This window comes from Pungitius pungitius, chromosome 19 (assembly GCF_949316345.1).
Source record: "Pungitius pungitius chromosome 19, fPunPun2.1, whole genome shotgun sequence".
In the NCBI taxonomy this organism is placed as follows: Eukaryota; Metazoa; Chordata; class Actinopteri; order Perciformes; family Gasterosteidae; genus Pungitius; species Pungitius pungitius.
This window is the reverse complement of record NC_084918.1, coordinates 10,383,298-10,402,850: the sequence shown is the minus strand read 5'-3', so window position 1 is coordinate 10,402,850 and position 19,553 is coordinate 10,383,298. Positions and strand designations below refer to the sequence as shown.

The 19,553-nt window shown below is 39.8% G+C and overlaps 1 protein-coding gene across 1 annotated transcript; it reads right to left on the bottom strand.

Moving 5' to 3' along the window:
- Window positions 1-2,567: 2,567 nt before the first annotated feature.
- On the bottom strand, window positions 2,568-17,878 carry LOC119199008 (myelin-associated glycoprotein-like). The gene is made up of 9 exons (XM_062559366.1): window positions 17,872-17,878; window positions 17,425-17,500; window positions 16,796-16,832; window positions 15,562-15,637; window positions 14,827-15,210; window positions 11,741-12,046; window positions 11,390-11,647; window positions 10,024-10,105; window positions 2,568-3,380 (listed from the first exon to the last, which is right to left on the bottom strand). Exons 1-9 carry the CDS (start codon window positions 17,876-17,878, stop codon window positions 3,311-3,313), a joined length of 1,296 nt encoding a protein of 431 aa, XP_062415350.1. The 3' UTR covers window positions 2,568-3,310.
- Between the last annotated feature and the right edge of the window lie 1,675 nt (window positions 17,879-19,553).

Genomic DNA, 19,553 nt, shown 5'->3' with positions numbered 1-19,553 from the left:
ACACACACACACATGTGCGCACACAAAAGCATGTAGCAACAAGCACCAGAGCTGGGGGACGTAACAAGCGCTCTTCTAGTTTTCTGACCACTCAAAGCACCTTAACACTACATAACATCATTCACCCATTCACTCACCAATGACAGGACCTACCATACACAGTGGCACCTGCCCAACCAGTAACTAACATTCACACACACTGTAGTCACAGCTAGAGGAACAATGCTGGGAATAAGTGTCTTGCCCAAGGACACATTGACATGCAGGTTAGCCGGGCCTGGGATCAGACCGCCAACCCTCTGATTGGAGGACGCCCGGGCTCCCCACTGACCCACAGTCGCCCTAAGTTAAGAAAACTAAAAAGTTATTGATGGGCCTCAAACATTACAGTAAGAATTCCTTCCATTGGGGTTGTAATACTAGTAGTACTAGTAATATTAGTAGTAGTAAAAGTCATTTTAGTAATAATACCAGTTGAAATACTAGAAGTACTACTAGAAGTACTAGAAATATTAGTAGTGGTTGTAGTACTATTTGAAAGAGCAATACGTATTTAACAAAACAGCTTTATCCTAAGCTTCATGGCTAAATGCTTGAAGCATTCCAACTAATAAGTTGAATGAAGATTAGAAGAACAATACTTGGAATGCTTGAAGCATTCCAACTAATAAACATCATCCGCAATACCACTACAACAACTCCACAGCTAACACAGATAATTCCATCTATATTATTCATTTTCCTTTGTTCGCATGTTTAAAAAAAATTAAACATGCAAACAAATAATTAATAATAATAATTAATAAAATAGACGGAATTAAAAGCAGGCAGATGCACGTAAATAAATATTGCTGTGTAATTAAAACAATATTGAGTCTAGCAGTTACACAAGCACTGTGTCCTACTGCATGATGTTTCTGACCTTCCTATTCTGGTTGCAATGTAATTTAGACTTGTGGAAGGAAAGTTGATTTAGCTCACTGTCTGTAACAGTCACACCCCACAAGACCAACTTAGTAATTGCTCCTGAATGGTAAAACCTAACTGAAAAGCCCTTCAAACAAAGTCTGCAATAATTGAGAGAAACCTCCGGTCTTCCAGCCTTCTGGCACAGAAGATGATGTCGTCGATGGCCCTCCACACTCTCCCACGGGGGGTCAATGATGGGGCACTGAGCCGTCGGAGCACAGAACCTGGAATTGTATTTTAATGCAATCGGGGAAACAGTTTATTCTGCCTTCAATGTCACAGTCCCCTTTTAAAAATAAAGCGTTTTGTAATAATCTACATCTGCAAGTCATGGTCCATGATTCTGATCCACCGCTCTTTCCAGTTCTGTAGTGTGCATTTCTACAACACACCACTAGATGACGCTGTGACCACTACAAATGTTCACTTCACTCTACTAATGGGCAAAGATGAAAAAATAAAACTGAACTAAAACTTAGTGTTGTGCACGCTTTTATTTTAAAGTAATCAGAACAATATAATATACACTTTTTGGAGCAACAGCAAGTTAACACACAGTATATAAATCTGTTTTGTCTGAACAGGTACGAGTGAACTAAAGCACAAAAAATACTTTTCAGTCTGTAAAGCCGATGGATTTGGAGAATTTCAGTCAAAGAAAAACTTTCAGGGATGCAGGTTGAGGACACGATGCCAAAATAACCTTTTAACCTCCACTTTTTTTAATCCATTCCTCTGATTTCAATTGCGTTGGTTTGTAGACAGTTCTCCCGCAGGCTGCATCCAAAGTAGTCGGCCAAAGTTTGGCTCCACTGGTTGTTTGGGTGGCTACATCAATGCTGTGTAACGCCATAAAGAGGTACTTCAGGCTTGTAGTACTGCAGTGAGAAGATCATTCCAGCAAGTAGTGGTTACACGTTTTATGGTTCAAAATGAAAAGGTCCATTTTAAAGTGCATTCTCTCAGTTAATCCGTGCAGCAGTGTTAAGCCCCTCCCAATGTAAAAAAAATCCTGTCATCGCCTGTTAAAACCATTGTCTGAGTTGCAACAAATCGAGAGTGTGAATTGTGTGCAATTATTCGTTCAGCTGAACATTTTTTCATACAAGATCAAGTCATAGAGAGTTTTGGGAATCATATTGCTTGTCAGTAGTTTCGTCATCTTTCAGCAGTCGGACAAAACATTCTGTCATTTGATGATTTGCAAAGACGGTCTAATTCTATTTTACAAAATTTAAAATCTTGTTTATGTAATAAATCATTGATGTGATATCTCATACAACAGAACCCTTTAATGTCATCTCCTTTCCTTCTTACTAAACCAGTGACAATGAGCAACCTGACAAGGTAGGTACATTATAAACAACTAAACCGTTTGCTTAAATGAGAACATGCAGACTCCCCACAGAACGGCCTCTGGGTGGCTTTGACTTCATGACCTTCTTGTGAGGTGACAGTGCTGACCCCCCCCACCACCGTGCTGCCCCATTCATGTATGTACCACACATACCCCACCTGACATGATGAGGTTAAATTACCCTACACATTATATAAGTTACATGCACAGATACATATAAATCATGAGTGTGTGTGTGTGTAGCTGTGATTTCATTCAGACAGAATGAATCACAACACTTTCTGCTTAGTGAAATTTGTATTCACTTTACACGCTTTACATCCAATCAACACAAGATCAAATATAACAGGATGTTTAATTGATCATTTTAAGAACACAGTAGTGTTATGAACACACTACGCTTATAAACATTATTTACCATTCATCTTTAAAGAATAGAATACAATACCATTAAAAGTATTAAGAGAAAAGATACACACATTGTTAATGAATACAAAAAAGATGGTACGGCTTCATGGCATCTTCTTTCTCTTCTGGCTCATGACGGATGTAACATACATACACACACACACACACACACTCTAATACAATACAATAATATTCACCATAACATCTTCATAAAGTGATAAAAATGTCTTGTGTTTACAGCTTCATGCACTGGCCCTCTTCATTCAATAAACATTCAATAAATTAATGCAGGTTGAAAGCTGTTCTAACAATGTTGTGTTTTAATAGTCTTTACAAACTCTTCATTTTTATAGGTTTTCATTTGGGATATTTTTTTTTCATGGTTGAATAAATGGAATCACTTTATAGAAGCTTTTATGCACAGCTTAGTAAAGACAGCATCCAGCAGACACAGAGCATCATCAGCATTCATTTGGAGACGTGCTTCACTGCATTGGAGGAGACTCTGCTCTTTAAACATCACCACCATTGAAGGATTATTCCTGTGTGAATGTTGTAAACCAAACAAGGACATGATCATGAAATATCTCTCCTCTTCTGATATCTTACCTCCTGTGGTTTGCTGTAGCGTCTTGATTTCAACCAGCTGGAAGGAAAAAGAAGGACTGATTTTGTTAGTGTGTGCGATCAAGACTATGACTGTGTTTAAAAAACTGCTCAGTTTTGGAATATTTAGCATAATCATAAATAATAAAAAAACCCACAATAATATTAAAATGTCACTTTTTGAAATATTGAGAGAAATTCATGTAAATTCATGCAAAAAACTTTTCCAATTAAATAATTCGCAGTAATAAAGTTTTATTTTATTCTAAACGTGTTAAATGTAAATGATAAATATAAATATTAAATATAAAATGTAAACGTAAATATAAATAAATAAAGTGTTTGATGTTATATATAAATGTTAAATATATATGCCGCTATGAACTGTGCATTTTGAATTTTGAAAACCCCAAGATATTCAAAATGGCTGACTGCTGCTGAACTGCTGCTGAACTGGGTAAAGCAAATCTACAAACATCTCTGAAATCCCTTCCTTTTATACAACAACATTTTACATGAGCCATCTGGCAGAAGATCTTAAATCTTGTAAGTGCAAACTTGAAAGATCTTGTAAAAGTTTGGGACTGTTCCTGTACCACAGTTTGTTGGGCCAAGACCTAGGACAAAATGGCTGGTGGGAAGGGGAACAAAGATAAAGTGGAAAAAGACAGTGATCAAAGTGTATCAATGGCACAAGTGCAAGAACTCCTTGAACAACAAAAAGCTTTTTACAAAGAACTTTTACAGCAGCAAGAAAGCAATTTCAAAGCATTTGTCTGCACTATTATGGATACATCCAGTAAAAGAATTGGTGAACTGCTTAAAGATCTGCAAGACCTAAGAACAAGTCTGCAATTCACGCAAAAGGAGGTGGATGAATTGAAATCTACATGTAAAGGAACTTAATCAATCTGCAAATCACAAGAATCAGATATTGAGCGACTGGCAGAATCCATGCTGATACTGGATGCTAAATCTGACTCCCTGGACAGTCAGGCAAGGAGAGCCAACTTAATTTTGGATGGCATTCCTGAGGCAGAAAAGGAAAACAACTTGGTCTCAGAGGAAAAAGTTCTGAAAATTATCGAAGAGAAACTCAACCTGGACCCTAAGATAATTGGAGTGGAACAGGCAATGCGTGTCGGAAAGGTGAACATCTCCAGCGATGGCACTCAAGGCAGACCACGACCAGTCATTGTGAGATTCCATAGAATAAAGGACAGAGACACGGTGCTAAGGAATGCAAGAAAATTGAAGGGGACGAGTATCTTCATAAATGAAGACTATCCAGAGACTGTGAGACAGAAAAGGAAGGAACTTCTGCCGAAAAATGAAAGAAGCCAGAGAGCGGGGGGACTATGCCTTTCTGAGGTATGACAAACTAATCATTCGGCAGGGCGAGAAAAAAAATTCTTTTACAGTTCAATAATGGGACATGAAATGGTAAAACATCAAACAGTGACATTATCTTTTCTAATAATAATGGATGTTGTGTTCTCGTGGAGATGTTTTCCCCTACAGTGGATTTCTATCTGGTGTTGCATTTTCCTAAGGTCTCCGTATCATTGTTGCATTTTTCGCACAAACCTTTTTGTGGTTATGGGGACAAAACCAGACTGTGAGGCTCGTAGGCGTGAGTTGTGGTTTTGGTGTAAGAGTGACCGTGTGAAAGGATGGATGACAGGGTGTGTGACTGAGGGTGAGTGTCCATATGACATATTAGTGATACTAGATGTGGCAAGAAAAGGGTGTGTAAGAATACAACTGAGAATACTGGGGGAGTGTTCATATGACATTTGGGAGGTTACAGTAAACGATGGTGCAAGACTTCAACTGACACTATGCTTGACTTAGATTCAGACACAGATCCAGAGAGTAAGTACTTCAAGAATGGGAGAAATTGTGACTACTACACGGAAAATCAGTTCAACGAAAAGTTTGGGTCAGAACACAATATAAAGATAATACACTTCAATAGTAGAAGCCTTTATGCTAATTTTTACAAGATTAAAGACTACCTAGACCAGTTCACCTCACCGTTCAGTGTAATCGCAATCTCGGAGACCTGGATTAGTCTGGAGAAAGGGGTGGAATTTGAGTTGGATGGTTATAATCTGAATTATGTAAACAGAGGCAACAAAAGGGGAGGGCGAGTTGCACTTTATGTTGATAGAAGACTTAAGTACAAGATTGTTGAAAGTATGACGGCTGCAATTGATGATATATGTGAATGTATTACTATTGAAATTGATATGGGGAAAAGGAAGAACATCATTGTCAGCTGTGCATACCGGGCTCCCAACAATAGCATAGAGAAGTTCAAGGAGTTGATGGAGAGTATGGCTACAAACACCGAGCAAAAGGTAACTTTTCTCTGTGGCGATTACAACATCGATCTTCTGAATCCTAACAAACTAACACCGATAGAGGAATTCATGGATGCAATGTACAGCAGAAGCTTGTATCCTACTATTACTAAACCTAGTCGAATTACATTTCACTCTGCAACACTTATAGATAATATTTTTACTAATAACCTAATAGATAATATAGAAAGTGGATTATTATTAAATGATATTAGTGACCATCTGCCGGTGTTTGCAATCTACAGCGGTGCACCTAGGTTGGCTGAAAGGAATGAAATGATAGAAAGGAGATTAAGAACGGTTGACAATCTAAACAAGTTCAGAAATGAATTAAGTGCACAAAACTGGAGAAAGGTTTATGAGGCAGAGGAGGTTGATTATGCTTATGATTCCTTCCTGCAAACTTTTCTGATGTTATATGACAGATGCTGTCCAATTCAGCAAAGCAGAAAACGAGCAAATCGCTCAGATAAACCTTGGCTTACAAAGGGTTTGTTGAACGCCTGTAAAAAGAAGAACTTCTTATATAAAGAGTTTATCAAGAATAGAAATAAGGAGAAAGAAATGAAGTATAAAAGATATAAAAATAAATTAACTGATATTATGCGAAATTGTAAAAAGGATTATTATTGTAAACTACTAGATAAAAATAAAAATAATATAAAGGAGACATGGAAGATCTTAAATTCAATTATAAGAAATCAATCGACCAGCTCTGGATTGCCAGAAGAAATTCTAGATAATGATAAGATTATTAATGACAAAAAGGAGATGGTAGAAGGCTTCAATAAATTCTTTGTAAATGTGGGCCCTAAACTAGAAGAGCAGATAAACCTTCCGCAAGGGGGGGGTGTAGCGCATTATTTGGGCAAGAGGAACCCAGATACTATCTTTCTGAAGGACACCGATAAAAATGAAATTATTGCCATAGTTAATAAATTAAAAAAAAAAACATCAAGAGACTGGAATGGTATTGATATGACAATAGTAAAAGAAGTTATTATTAATATAGCAGATCCCCTAGCACATATTTGTAATGTTTCACTTCAAGCGGGCTTCTTTCCAACCAAAATGAAAACTGCTAAGGTAATTCCGATTTTCAAAGAAGGTGAAAAAAACCTTTACAATAACTACAGACCAGTCTCCCTGCTTTCCAAGTTTTCCAAAATTTTGGAAAAAATATTTGCTACAAGGATGGACAGTTTCATAGATAAACATGGATTACTCATAGATAGTCAATATGGTTTTAGGCCAAACCGATCAACATCATTGGCACTCATGGACTTGGTAGAAGAAATGACAAGCACAATAGATAACAAAAAGATGGCAATAGGGGTCTTCATAGATCTGAAGAAGGCATTTGACACAATAAACCATGATATACTGCTACACAAACTGGAAAGCTATGGGATCAGAGGGGTTGGACTAAATTGGGTACAAAGTTACATAGGACAAAGAAAACAGTTTGTACAGATAGGGGATAAGAAGTCCACCTTAAGAAATATTACCTGTGGTGTGCCGCAAGGATCAATACTGGGTCCAAAACTATTTATTATTTATATAAATGACATAAGTAATGCATCCAGGATCCTGAAAAATGTTATTTTTGCAGATGACACAAATGTATTCTGTGAAGGAGGGAACCTCGAACAGTTGTTGGAGGCGGTCTCGACTGAGTTAACCAAGTTGAAATTGTGGATATAAATAGATTATCACTTAATGTAAAAGAAAACCAAATTTATGGTCTTTGGTAAAAGTAACTCACAAGCAAACACACACATTGAACTAAAGATCGATAATATAAAAATCGAAAGGGTGTTTGAATACTCCTTTCTAGGTGTAATGATAGACCACAAGCTCAGCTGGAGGCCACAGGTCACTCGTGTACACTCAAAATTGGCACGATGTGTAGGGATACTAGTCAGAGTCAGACATATATTGAGTATACAATCACTGCATACACTGTACTGTACACTGTTTGCCCCCTATTTGAGTTACTGTGTGGAAGTGTGGGGTAATACCTACAAAAGCACCCTACAGGCAATATGCACAATTAAAAAAAAAAGCAATACGGATAGTTAATAAGGTGGGGTACTATGAACACACAAACACATTATTTCTGAAATTAAATATATTAAAATTTATGGACTTAAAAGATTTTAAAACGTTACAGATTGTATTTAAAGCAACAAACAGCCTACTCTCAGGAAACCTTCAAAGTTTGTTTAGCGACAGACTAGGAGACTATAATTTAAGAGGGAGACTGAAACTGAGGCAACCAAAGGTGCACTCTACACTCAAAAGCAGGTGCATATCGGTCTGTGGGGTGAAGTTGTGGAACAACTTACCAGATAAGATCAGAGATTGTAAACATATTGCACAGTTCAAAAAACATCTTAAATTATACACATTAGCCAAATATGAGATCTGTGAAAATATTCAGTGACGGAAATTTAAATTGTTTTTATTTGTGAGTGTGAGTATGCGTGCGTGTGTGAGGGTGAGAGAGTGTGTGTGAGAGAGTGTGTGTATGTATGTATGTATGATATTAATCTCCAAATATATACAAATTGAGAATATGGATAAGATAGGGGTGGGTATCTATAAGCTTTTTCTTCTCTCTACTCCTTTTCTTGAACAAAAGGTGACTTTTCTAATTTTGTGGTCTATGTCTATGTTGATTTTTAAATAAATTTAAATATTTTTTTTTTTTAAATGTCTACATGTTCAAGAAATAAAATGCTTCAAATCAAATATGTTACATATAAATACAAATTAAATGCTAAATGTTAAATCTCCAGTTTACATGTCAGACTCGACGACTGAACATTACAGTACGTGTTGTGCTAGCAACCTGCAGGTGAAAGAGGCACCAGCAGATTGTGGCAAACCTCCGCCAATGTTCCCATTGTTTAATGGGATGGAGAGAGCAGTCTTTTAGTCACTTCACGCAGCAAGACAAGATGGCAAGTCCGAATGAATTAGCTCTTGTTATAGAGCGAGCCTTTTCTGGCGTTACGGTAGCTCTCCAAGACTGACCGTCGCCTACATCAGGCACAAGTCTTGTAGCAACAGAAACGACATAACCAATTACCGTAAATATTGCAATGTTCAGTCGTCAAGTCTGACATAGACTGAACATTTTACATTTACAATTACATTTAGCATTTGATATTTGTTTTTACATTTAACACTCATATTTTACATTTATTTACAACATTGATATTTACATTTAACATTTAGATTTAACATTTAGATTAAACATTATATTATTTAACAACTTTGTGTTACTGCCAAATATTATCCTTGGAAAAGCTATTGCATGAATTTACAGGAAATTCTCTCTAGATGTTTGAAAAAGTGACATTAATATTGTCAGGCTTTTTTTCATTTGATTATGCTAAATGTACCAAAACTGAGCAGGATATTAGAACGTCCGACATTTTACAAATGGTGCCCCATAAGACTACGGTTTGGATCTTTACTTGACTTTTTCTCTTTACAAAGCCAATCAAAAACAGCACAGACACAAGCAGATTTTGGACACAGAGGAGGGAAAAGCAACAGGCCTGGCAACGAAAACAGGAAAACCAATAAAACAGAAGATAACAGCTGGATTGACATGCATACAAAACCAGGGTTGGACTGTATGAAACCAGACATGGATTGCTTTACTGGTTGGGGCTGTGGTAGGGGATGATGAACTGAATTTAGGTTGAAGAAAGGAAGAGCAGGAAAGTAGGAAATGGTTTGTGACGGATAGTTGTGTGGTCAAAGAATTACACAGGAAGGGACACTAGATAGAGTCGTCACTGTTAGTACAAGTCTTATACTTAACATATAACATAACATATTTTGTTGATGTATTTAATTTGAAATATTTTCTTAAAGCAGTGCAGAATTATCTTTATTATGACATATATATAGTATTCAGAATTGAAAATATTGCTAATCACAACATACGAATGACTTTCAAGGTCCAGTCTCACAATAATTCATAATTTCCGGTTACTCAAAGACATTTGCAAGTTACTTTGTGGTTATTATTTCACTTAAATGGAACATTTTGTTTTATCTTTCATTAACCACCTGGGGCGTGAAGCCGCTGATGAATAAGCCGCAAGGTCAATATAATCAACAGGATTAGAGGAACAGGTTATGTTTGACTTTCTGCATAAGTGTAAAATGATTTGATATTTATTTGTATTATCATCACTATGAATAATAATGAATTCTGCATTAACGCATTACAACATTCACAATGACACAAACTGGTCTGTATTTGCACATAATCTATCGTAGAAAAGGTATTCTCACCACTCAAAGATGACCAAAGTAGTGACAAGCAGAATGATTCCCAGGACCTTCACGATGACTTGAGCACCAACCAGTTGATCACCTGCAACACAACGGCATGGTCACCTTTAAGATGTTAACACTCAAATCATAATTCCTGCAGTGACCTTCAAATACCAACAGACGTCCTGTCGATAGATGAACGTGCAGCTCATTTCTGCATCCACAATAACACCATCTGCCTTCATCACTGCTGATACCTTCACAGCCTTGAAGACTTGGATGATGATGAGAAAAAATCAGCCGTCTCTTTGTTAAAGCAGTGTGAAGGATCCCCACTAAATATGTGCACACGTTCAAAGGAGAAAATGGACGCACTCCAAAATATATCCAGATGTATAAAGCATTGTGTTGTCAGTGAGCCATTTCCTTTTAATGAATCCCAAATGAACCAGTGAAGGTGCGCGGCTGGTTCATCCTCACATTCCGCCTCCACGCCCCCCACATTCAACCATGTACGGACAATGCAAAGCACCTTTGTGAGTGTTTATACCTCCCGATTCATGGATCTCAACAGGAAACATGCAGACTAACGAGACAAAGGACACAATTGTTGATGCAGGTTAGGTGACAGAAGAAGGTGTGTGACGTCATCACAGGGAACTATGACACTCAGACAGATGTTTTCAGCTTGTCTGTTTGCACCATGCAGCATCTCTCTTTCAGTTGGTGGAAGCATCAATATATAAATAAAGTTGGGTTGTCTGCAGCAATTTTTAGTCCGATATTCAGATATTACTTGGCTCAATATGCAAATTATTAAAAGATTGGTTTTAAATGACGAGACTTTGTTCTGCAGTTTTTCAAAAGTTCACGTTATCGGACGATGACAAAACGATCAGCTGCTTTATAGATGACCAAGAGTGACCCCGTATAGAAGAGAGTAGGTTTAGGTTTGTCACAAACCCCTCCTCGTGAGTCCTGTTGGTGGGAGGAGTCGCAGAGGCTCGGGCCAACACACCTGCTCCTCCATCAACATCAACAACAATAGGATAGAGAGGAGGACGTGACGTGATCTCATCCCCATCGGATCGTTATGTCGCATTTGTGGGTCGATAGGACAACTACTGAATAGTTTTTCTGACCTCGTTTTTGTTCTGTCCCCAGGATCGCCACCACCCCCTGTTCCCGACCAGCTGGCCTCATCACTCATCTGATTTGTTTGAATATATACCCGTTTTGGTTTGCCACCTTTAGCGTGAGTTTCCAGTCTGCTTTTGGGTCCCTTCCCGAACCCTGACAAGGTTTGAGTTGGTTTATATATCTAACAATTGAGACATAAATACAGTTATGTACAAGCACAAATGTAATACAATTATGTGTTTACCTCCTATAGTCAGATGTATCTCTGAGGATGTTTGATCACCAAGCTGATTGGTGGCCACACAGTAATAAACTCCTCCATCAGTGACATTAACGATGTAAAAGGCTCCTTCAGATACTTTGATTGGTCCATCTCTGCTGGTCTTGAACCAGGTGAAGCTCACAGGAGGCTTGGCTCTGCTGGAGCAGGTCAGGATCACCCAGCTACCTGCTGACACCAGACCTGATGGACTGATGGACGCTGAGGTGTTCTTGGGAGCATCTGAGGAAAATGTGACGTTAAACTTGATGCAGCTGACATTGTGTCAACACATGAATCATGGTATGCTGACAGGATCAAAGAACAAACACTCACATGAAACACTGAGAGTCTTTGTCTCCTCTGACGTCTTCACACCCTTTCCTTCATTCACAGGATATCTGGCAGAACAGGTGATGATGAATCCATCATGTTCATGTGACAGAGTGATGCTCTTCTGGATTTTAGTTGTGAAGGTTCCATCTGTGTTTTTCTCTGTCATGTTGTGAGAGTCTGGTTGGAGGTTCCAGGTGAGTTGAGGAAGAGAGTGTGGACAAGAAGTGGAAGCTGAGCAGCTTATAGAGACAGGCTCCTTCTCCTTCAGATCACCTGGGATCTCAATGCTGGGCTTTGGAGGAGAATCTGTGGTTTCAAATCAAATACAGATTGTACACAACAAGACTTGCAACAAGACTTGAGTCTAGAGTCTATGATAAAATTACACTTCTACATTTGACATTTGAGAAGAATGTTTTTTTTACTCCACTATCAGATGTTAATATGAATTATGATTATGAATTGTTTTCTTTGTTCATTAAATAATGTGTTTGTTTGGTGCTTCTAGTTATTTTTCTGATGTTTCTGAATAATATCAGATTCATCGACTACTTCATAACGAAGGAAAGATTAGAAAAACTCATCTGTGTAGCAGAACTTTAACTCCTTTCTTTTCCCAATTACAACACTAATTAATGTTGTCAAAACACAGTGTTTTGCGTCTTCCCGATTTTCTAAGCATTAAATGCAAATGTACATGCAGCTTTCTCATGACATTATTAATAGTAGCGAACAGAAAAATCCATTCATATCGAGGAAGTGTGAACATTTTATTTCCTAGTTGGTGTCTGTAGTTCCCTCTCAGGGAACTCGAGCTGCGTGGAAACACTGTGGGAACGCCTCTGTGTGACCGCGTCATGAAGCACGTGTGAAATCTAACCAATGGCGAGCTAGTACGTCATAGGCGGTCAACGCCAGGACAAGGAAGCTATAAAGGGACCCGAAGGGAAGGACCATTCATCTCTGTGCCTTCATCTAGTGCGTGTGAAGTTACCGATAAGCTGAGCAGTTTCAGAGACTGTTAGGTCGGCTGGCAGCGAAATCCAACATGATCCCTTGCGGCCTGTTGCACTTGAGACCGTTACAGTGGTGGCTCAGAGCCAAGGGGTTCTCCCCGAGGGGAAACCAGCGCCGTCTGATCAAGGTCACTCTGCGTTGCCTGCAGGCTCTGGCCATATGGTGGTCCCTCGGGAAACTCTGCTCATTGCGAGCGGTTTATATCCCAGGGTACCTAAACCAGGGGGCAGACGCCCTGTCGAGACAGGGGCCGAGGCCCGAGGACTGGAGACTCCACCCCGAGGTGTTGGAGCTCCTGTGGAAAGCGGAAAGTTTGCCTTCAGAGAGACGACTCACTGTCCTCTGTGGTTCTCCCTCACGCATCCCGCCCCGCTGGGGTGGATGCAATGGTGCAGGCGTGGCCGAGGTCATGCCTGTACGCCTTTCCCCCGGTTGCTCTGCTCCCAGGGCTTCTGGAGACGTCGTGAGTCTACTGTTAGTAGCCCCGTTCTGGCCGGCCCGAGTATGGTTCGCGGACCTTATATCGCTGCGCAGGCGTCGGGGTCCATCGTTCACCCCCGCCCGGAGCTATGGAAACTATGGGCGTGGCCCCTGAGGGGGCCCGCCTCTTAGGATCTGGTCTCTCGACAGAGGTCGTGGAGACCATCCTCCACTCCAGAGCCCCCGCTACAAGGAAGGTTAGGTAGGTGGAGGCTCTTTGCCACTTGGTGTGGGGAATGACAGCTAGACCCAGTTAACTGCCCGGTCGGTTCAGTACTGGAGTTCCTGCAGGACTGTTTCCCCCACAGGTTTATCCCTGTCTACTATCAAAGTATATGTGGCGCCCCTGTCGGCAACTCATGCCCCACTAGATGGGCGTTCTCTGGGCACCCTGAGGCTGAGGCCAGCAGCCAGCACTAGAGTACCGTCCTGGGACCTGGCTGTCTTACTAGAAGGTCTCTCCGGTGCTCCTTTCGAGCCCATCGCAGAGGTCGCAGTGAAGTACGTGGCTCTTAAGACCCTCTTCCTGCTATTTCTTCCCTCAAAAGAATTGGAGATATGCAAGCCCTCTTGGTGGCCCCCTCGTGCTTGGAATTTGCACCCGGCATGGTGAAGGTGTTCTTACTACCTTCCCCCGGCTATATTCCTAGGCTCCGTCCACTACGGTCGGGCCTATTGCTGCAGACGTTCTGTCCACCTCCGTTCCTGACGTCGGACCAGGCGAAGCTCAACCTCCTCTGCCCAGTTAGGGCCTTAGACTTTTACGTCCGCCCTGTGTAGACTTTCCGAACAGTTGTTTGTGTGTTTCGGACCACCCAATACTGGGGGCCCGGTAACTAAGCAGAGGATGAGCAAGTGGGTGGTTGAGGCCATCTCACTTGCTTACGAATCGGCCGGCCAGCCCGCACCTTTGGCTGTCTGGGCCCATTCTACTAGGGGTATGGCGGCTTCTAAATCCCTTTTGTCGGGTTAAGTATCGCTGAACGACGTTTGTATGCCGGCAGGCTGGTCCTCTCCCCACACGTTCGTGAGGTTTTATCGTCTCGACCTTAAGTCCACGCCTGGAGCGCAGGTGCTGTCGTCTGAGTGTGCGCCCTGACTTCACACCACGTTCACTTGCTCATAGTGGGCCGAGTGGGTATTGGTGTTCCCACAGCGTTTTTACGCAGCTCGAGTTCCCTGAGAGGGAACATCTCCGGTTACGAATGTAACCTTAGTTCCCTGAAGGGAACGAGACGCTGTGTGTCGATGCCATACTCCCGGCTTGCCCGTGGCACTTGATTCGGCCATTCAGAGATGAATAGTCCTGCCCTTCGGGTCCCTTTATAGCTTCCTGGTCCTGGCGTTGCCCGCCTATGACATACCAGCTCGCCATTGGTTAGATTTCACAGGTGCTTCATGTCGCGGTCACGCAGAGGCGTTCCCACAGTGTTTCCACGCAGCATCTCGTTCCCTTCAGGGAACTAAGGTTACATTCGTAACCGGAGACGTTATTTATATTGACATTAAAAGTTATCTTCTACTTGTTTCTGTTTTTATTCTAAATAATAACATTATAGATTGTTTTATGAAAAACAACAGTCTCTTACCTTTAACTGTTATTAGCAGAGGATCACAATGAGCTGTTGCAAGAAATGGTCGGTTCTCAATCCTGAAGTAGTATTTGCCTGTGTATGTTGTCTTTAAACTAGAAAATAAAGTGGTGCAGTTTTTCTGGCTCAGGTCTCCAGTAAAAGTCATCGGATATGTGGAAACTGTCCCACTACTGTTGAAAATCACATTATTTGGATGTTTGTCGAAGTAAAAGTGGTTTTTAAGCCACACTCCAAAGGTTGTTGTTGTGCTGTTGAATTTCTCTTCTGATTTAACTCTGAAGTTACATGGAATTTGCAAACAAGATCCAGTCAGTCCTTCTATCTCTTCTGGTGCAGTAATGGATAGATCTGATCTCCAATAACAAGAGGCAGAAGCACCTGTAAAACAAACTAATGATTAACAGTGGTGATTAAAATGTGTAAAAACACAACAATAACATGAACACAAAGAGAAATCTACTTCAGCAGTAATGTTTTGCGTTGTGTGTTCTTTTTTTTCCCTGAACAGTTTGTTTTGATTTTTAAGTTTTACAACTATCCCCCACAAGGCCGAGCCCAGTGGGACCAAACCCGTCTCTGTCTCCAAATAACTACGTCAGTTTTGTCTCCGTGATAAAAGAGCTCAGGAAGAAAACACATTGTAACATTCACATGAATTTAGGTTGAAATGATATTTTCCAAAGAGTAAATGATTGAAGTGAAATACAAGTGAGTGAACATAAAGCTCACCTGAGAGGAAGAAGACACTCTGCAACACGATGGCTGTCACCATCCTAACAGACTGGTCTGCCATGACACTCACCACCTGATTCACAAACACAACATCAGTGTTCTAGGAAGCGTTCAACATGCTGTGTACAACCACAAGCTCCTGTGTGTGAAGAGACCACAGCTCACAAGTCTGGGAATGAGGACTCATACACAGATCTGTTGGCGTCCACATGATTGGGGACATCACCTTTTATAAAAAAAAACTGGAATAAACTGTTCTCTATAATAGAAAGTTGCAGCGCAGACATGAATCTGCTTCAATGTTATTTTAAACCGTTAAAAAGGAAGCTAAGAAAAAGGAAAACTGTTTTATGGTTTACATTGAACACGTCACTCAAGAAGACCAACCACAGTACAGTGGGGAAATTAAAGTGAAAGAGTAAATACACCCAAAAATAGATTTGCTGCATTATGACACTACATAAACATAATAATGACATGTGTTTTCGTGGCTTGGGCCATGATAGTTTGTAACTTGCAAAATCATTTTGTTAATGAAGCTTACTTTCTTACGACCACAACACAAAAAGTTGCATTTGTGTCATTACAACACAAATAAAAACCTTCATATGCAGAAAGAAATGTACTTTGTCTTTGATTTAGCTGTAAGGATTTAAAAGCAGATCCATCTATGACATGAATATAAATAATGCAACATGAAGAAATCAGCAATCCATGTGTGGAAAACAGGGCATTTATAGATCAAAAACCCCTCCACACTAATTCAATGTCCCACTTTAATTACATTACCAAAGAACACAAGGATTTCCTTGTAACAATAAGAGAATATCTATTAAATGAAAACGCATGTCAGTCCTGTGAGATGGGGATTTAAAATACAATAATTAAAATCTAATACAAATTTATATGAATAGGAATTAAAAGTTACCAACAGCCACCTAGTTTGGGGAGTCTAGGTCTCCATAAAAACAGGTTCTTTTGTGAGAACAACATGGATTACCCCAATAGCCAAAACATTTCCTTTTTCATAGTTTCTCTTTCCTCTTCATCTCAAATATCTATTAAAATACGTACAAATTCTCTCTGCATTGATTGAACAGGCAATCAGTAAAATTTTGGTCAATAATTCAAATGAAATCTTTCGTAACTTGATGACATTTCAATATAAAGGACAGTTTTCTACCTTTTTCTGTGCTACTAAAATGATGTAATGAAGCTGACATTAACTTACATTGAGTGAGTGTTTCTTCTTCAGTGCAGTCTGCTGTCTGACGAGTTCATGCAGAAGTCAAAGGTCTTTGAACCAAGATGCTCTGTGAGAGGAAGGAGGAGGAGCTGGGAGGTGGATCAAAGTATCACTGCTGCTGTTCCTTCAAATGGGAAAAAAATAACAAATTCTAATTGGATTGTACTAAAGCCACTACAAAATTAAAAAATACCACAAGGTACATTAATTCACCAGCCAATAATTCTGCTGGAGCAGGTCAGGTTCACCCAGCTACCTGCTGACACCAGACCTGATGGACTGATGGACACGGATGTGTCCTTGGGAGCATCTGAGGAAAATGTGACATTAAAACTTGATGCAGCTGATATCATGTCAACACATTTTAGTTGTGAAGGTTGTGGTGTTTTCCACCATCATGTTGTGAGAGTCTGGTTGGATCCAGGTGAGATCTAGTCAGTGCTTCCACCTCTTTTAGTGCAGTAATTAATAGATCTGCATCACAAACAGCAAAAGCACCTGTGAAACAAACCAATGACTAACACTATACAGTATATAATAATTCTATATAAGGAGAGCGTTGATGAACCACACTACTTTATATACAACACACTTGACAAAACTAGAAAGCTCACCTGAAACTAAGTAGACACTCAGGAACAGGCTGGCTGTCCCCATTCTCACAGACTGGACCTCCATGACACTCAACATCTGGATTTACAGACACAACAGTGCACTTAGTAGTATGCAGATTTGGATAAAACTTTGTGTTCTTTTGAAGAAAATTCACTATTTATATCCACATATTACCTTGGTGTGTATTTGTTGTGTTTTAAGATATTTTCGAGACACACATGCCTACTCAAAATATGAACCTTGACTTCTGTCCAGCAAAAACAAATGAAAAAACACCTGTGCCAGTTTTTAATGCTACAATTGAGGAACCTTCAGAAACGTGTTTGAGCAAGATAACAAACTCTATACTTAATTATAGCAACACAAAAAGAAGGCCTGAAACCAAATGGACTGTTAGATGTCACATGATCTAAACTTCTCAGAAAAGCAAGCAGTCACATACTTACTGCTCATATCCAGGTTTCATTTTATTATTACCAAAATGTGTCCGTACCGACGTGGGTCTGCAATGCATTCTGGTCTACCGTCCCCTGATGGTGCAGACACTGTTGACTATGCTGTTTGATTGCTTTCCTTCATCCTGAGACTTGAGCAAAGTTTAGTTGTAAATAATGTACCTCCTCAAGTAGCTCACAGTCACTGGTTTAGTGAGAAGGAAAAGAGATTACATTAAGGGGTCCTGTTGTATAAGTATTTAGGTTTTAAATGTTTTAAAGGTTTTAAATCTCTTTTATAGACATAGTCTGTCTGATCACATGACAGAATATTGACTATTGAATACTGAAAGATGACCAAAATACTGACGAGCATTATGATTACCACAACTTTCTCTACGACTTGAGCACCAACTCTTTCATACTGTTGACCTGCAACACAACAGCATGGTCACTTTCTACTTAAGGGAACATTTTATGATATTAAAACATCACAAACCAATATGTCTGCTGCTGGTACCTTCAATTTACCCCCAAAAATGGGAACACCCCAAAAAATAGAATAACATTAATGTTATGATCCTGTACATGATGTTACTTATTGTCTCTCTAATACAACATCCTCTACAGTCACTGGTTTAGTGAGAAGGAAAAGAGATGACATTAAGGGGTCCTGTTGTATAAGATATCAATGATTTATTACAAACTAAAGATTTTACACGTTCCTAAATTTAATTAGTCCCAACTCTTTCATACTGTTGATCACCTGCAACACAACAGCATGGTCACCTTCTTTTTAAGGGAACATTATGACTTTAAAACATCACAAACCAATATTTCTCCCACTGGTACCTTTTTAAATTAATTAAATTACCCACTGTAGATTCTGACTAAACGACTTTCCCAGTTCTTGAAAGTTCTCAGAATTTACTGAGTGTTAGATAGTCCCCACTTCTCCTATCTGTTAGAGCCACAAAGCTAAATAAAGGTTTCGCACCTCATTCAGAGTTGCAACATTAAACTAAACATAAGATGCCAAACAAGTAACTGCCACAATAAGAGGCATATCCCTTTTATTTTGGTCGTCCTGTACTGAATAATATGTCCTCCTGAGGATGATTATTAATAAACTATTAACTGGACTCCTGCTCATGTGGATATCAAATGTTCAAACTGAGAAAATGTTTTTAAAAAAAATTAAAAGGAAAGATAAGTGTCTCACACTGATAAGAAGCCAGTCTCCTGGCTATAGAGACACAACGAGTTGGTTTGGATGCCACGTGCAGGTATAAGAACTGCCTGGCCCTGTTGTGAGAGAGGAAGGTTCTTGGCAGTCTACTGAGCACATAGCTTGTGTGACCTTCTTGCCCTTGCAAGGAAATGAACAGAGAAAGACATTTTTGACTCAGAGCCTTTATTCTTATTTAACGATATTCTGTGCAAAATCTTCCACAACAACTGCAGTTGCAGTCTGGCCATTTCAGTACCTGGATCCTTCTTCTACGCAGCCATGATGTTGTAATTGATGCAGTATGTGGTCGGTGTTACATGTCCCCATGTTTTGTGTCTCTGCCTTTAACTGTGAGTGGGAGTAGTGTTTTGTTTTTTTCATGGATTACAGATGTGCAGTGCTGGTTGGCATGGGTGTACATTTCCATCACGTAGGTGAAACTTTGTTACACACACTAAGTTAG

Bases quoted from the DNA above. Each gene is read 5' to 3' on its own strand.
- LOC119199008 (XM_062559366.1), bottom strand. The intron at 15,638-16,795 runs GTAAGTTAATGT...TTTGTGAATCAG, and splicing joins AGAAGAAACACTCACTCAAT to GTGGTGAGTGTCATGGCAGA. The intron at 12,047-14,826 runs GTAAGAGACTGT...TTGAAACCACAG, and splicing joins TCTGCTAATAACAGTTAAAG to ATTCTCCTCCAAAGCCCAGC.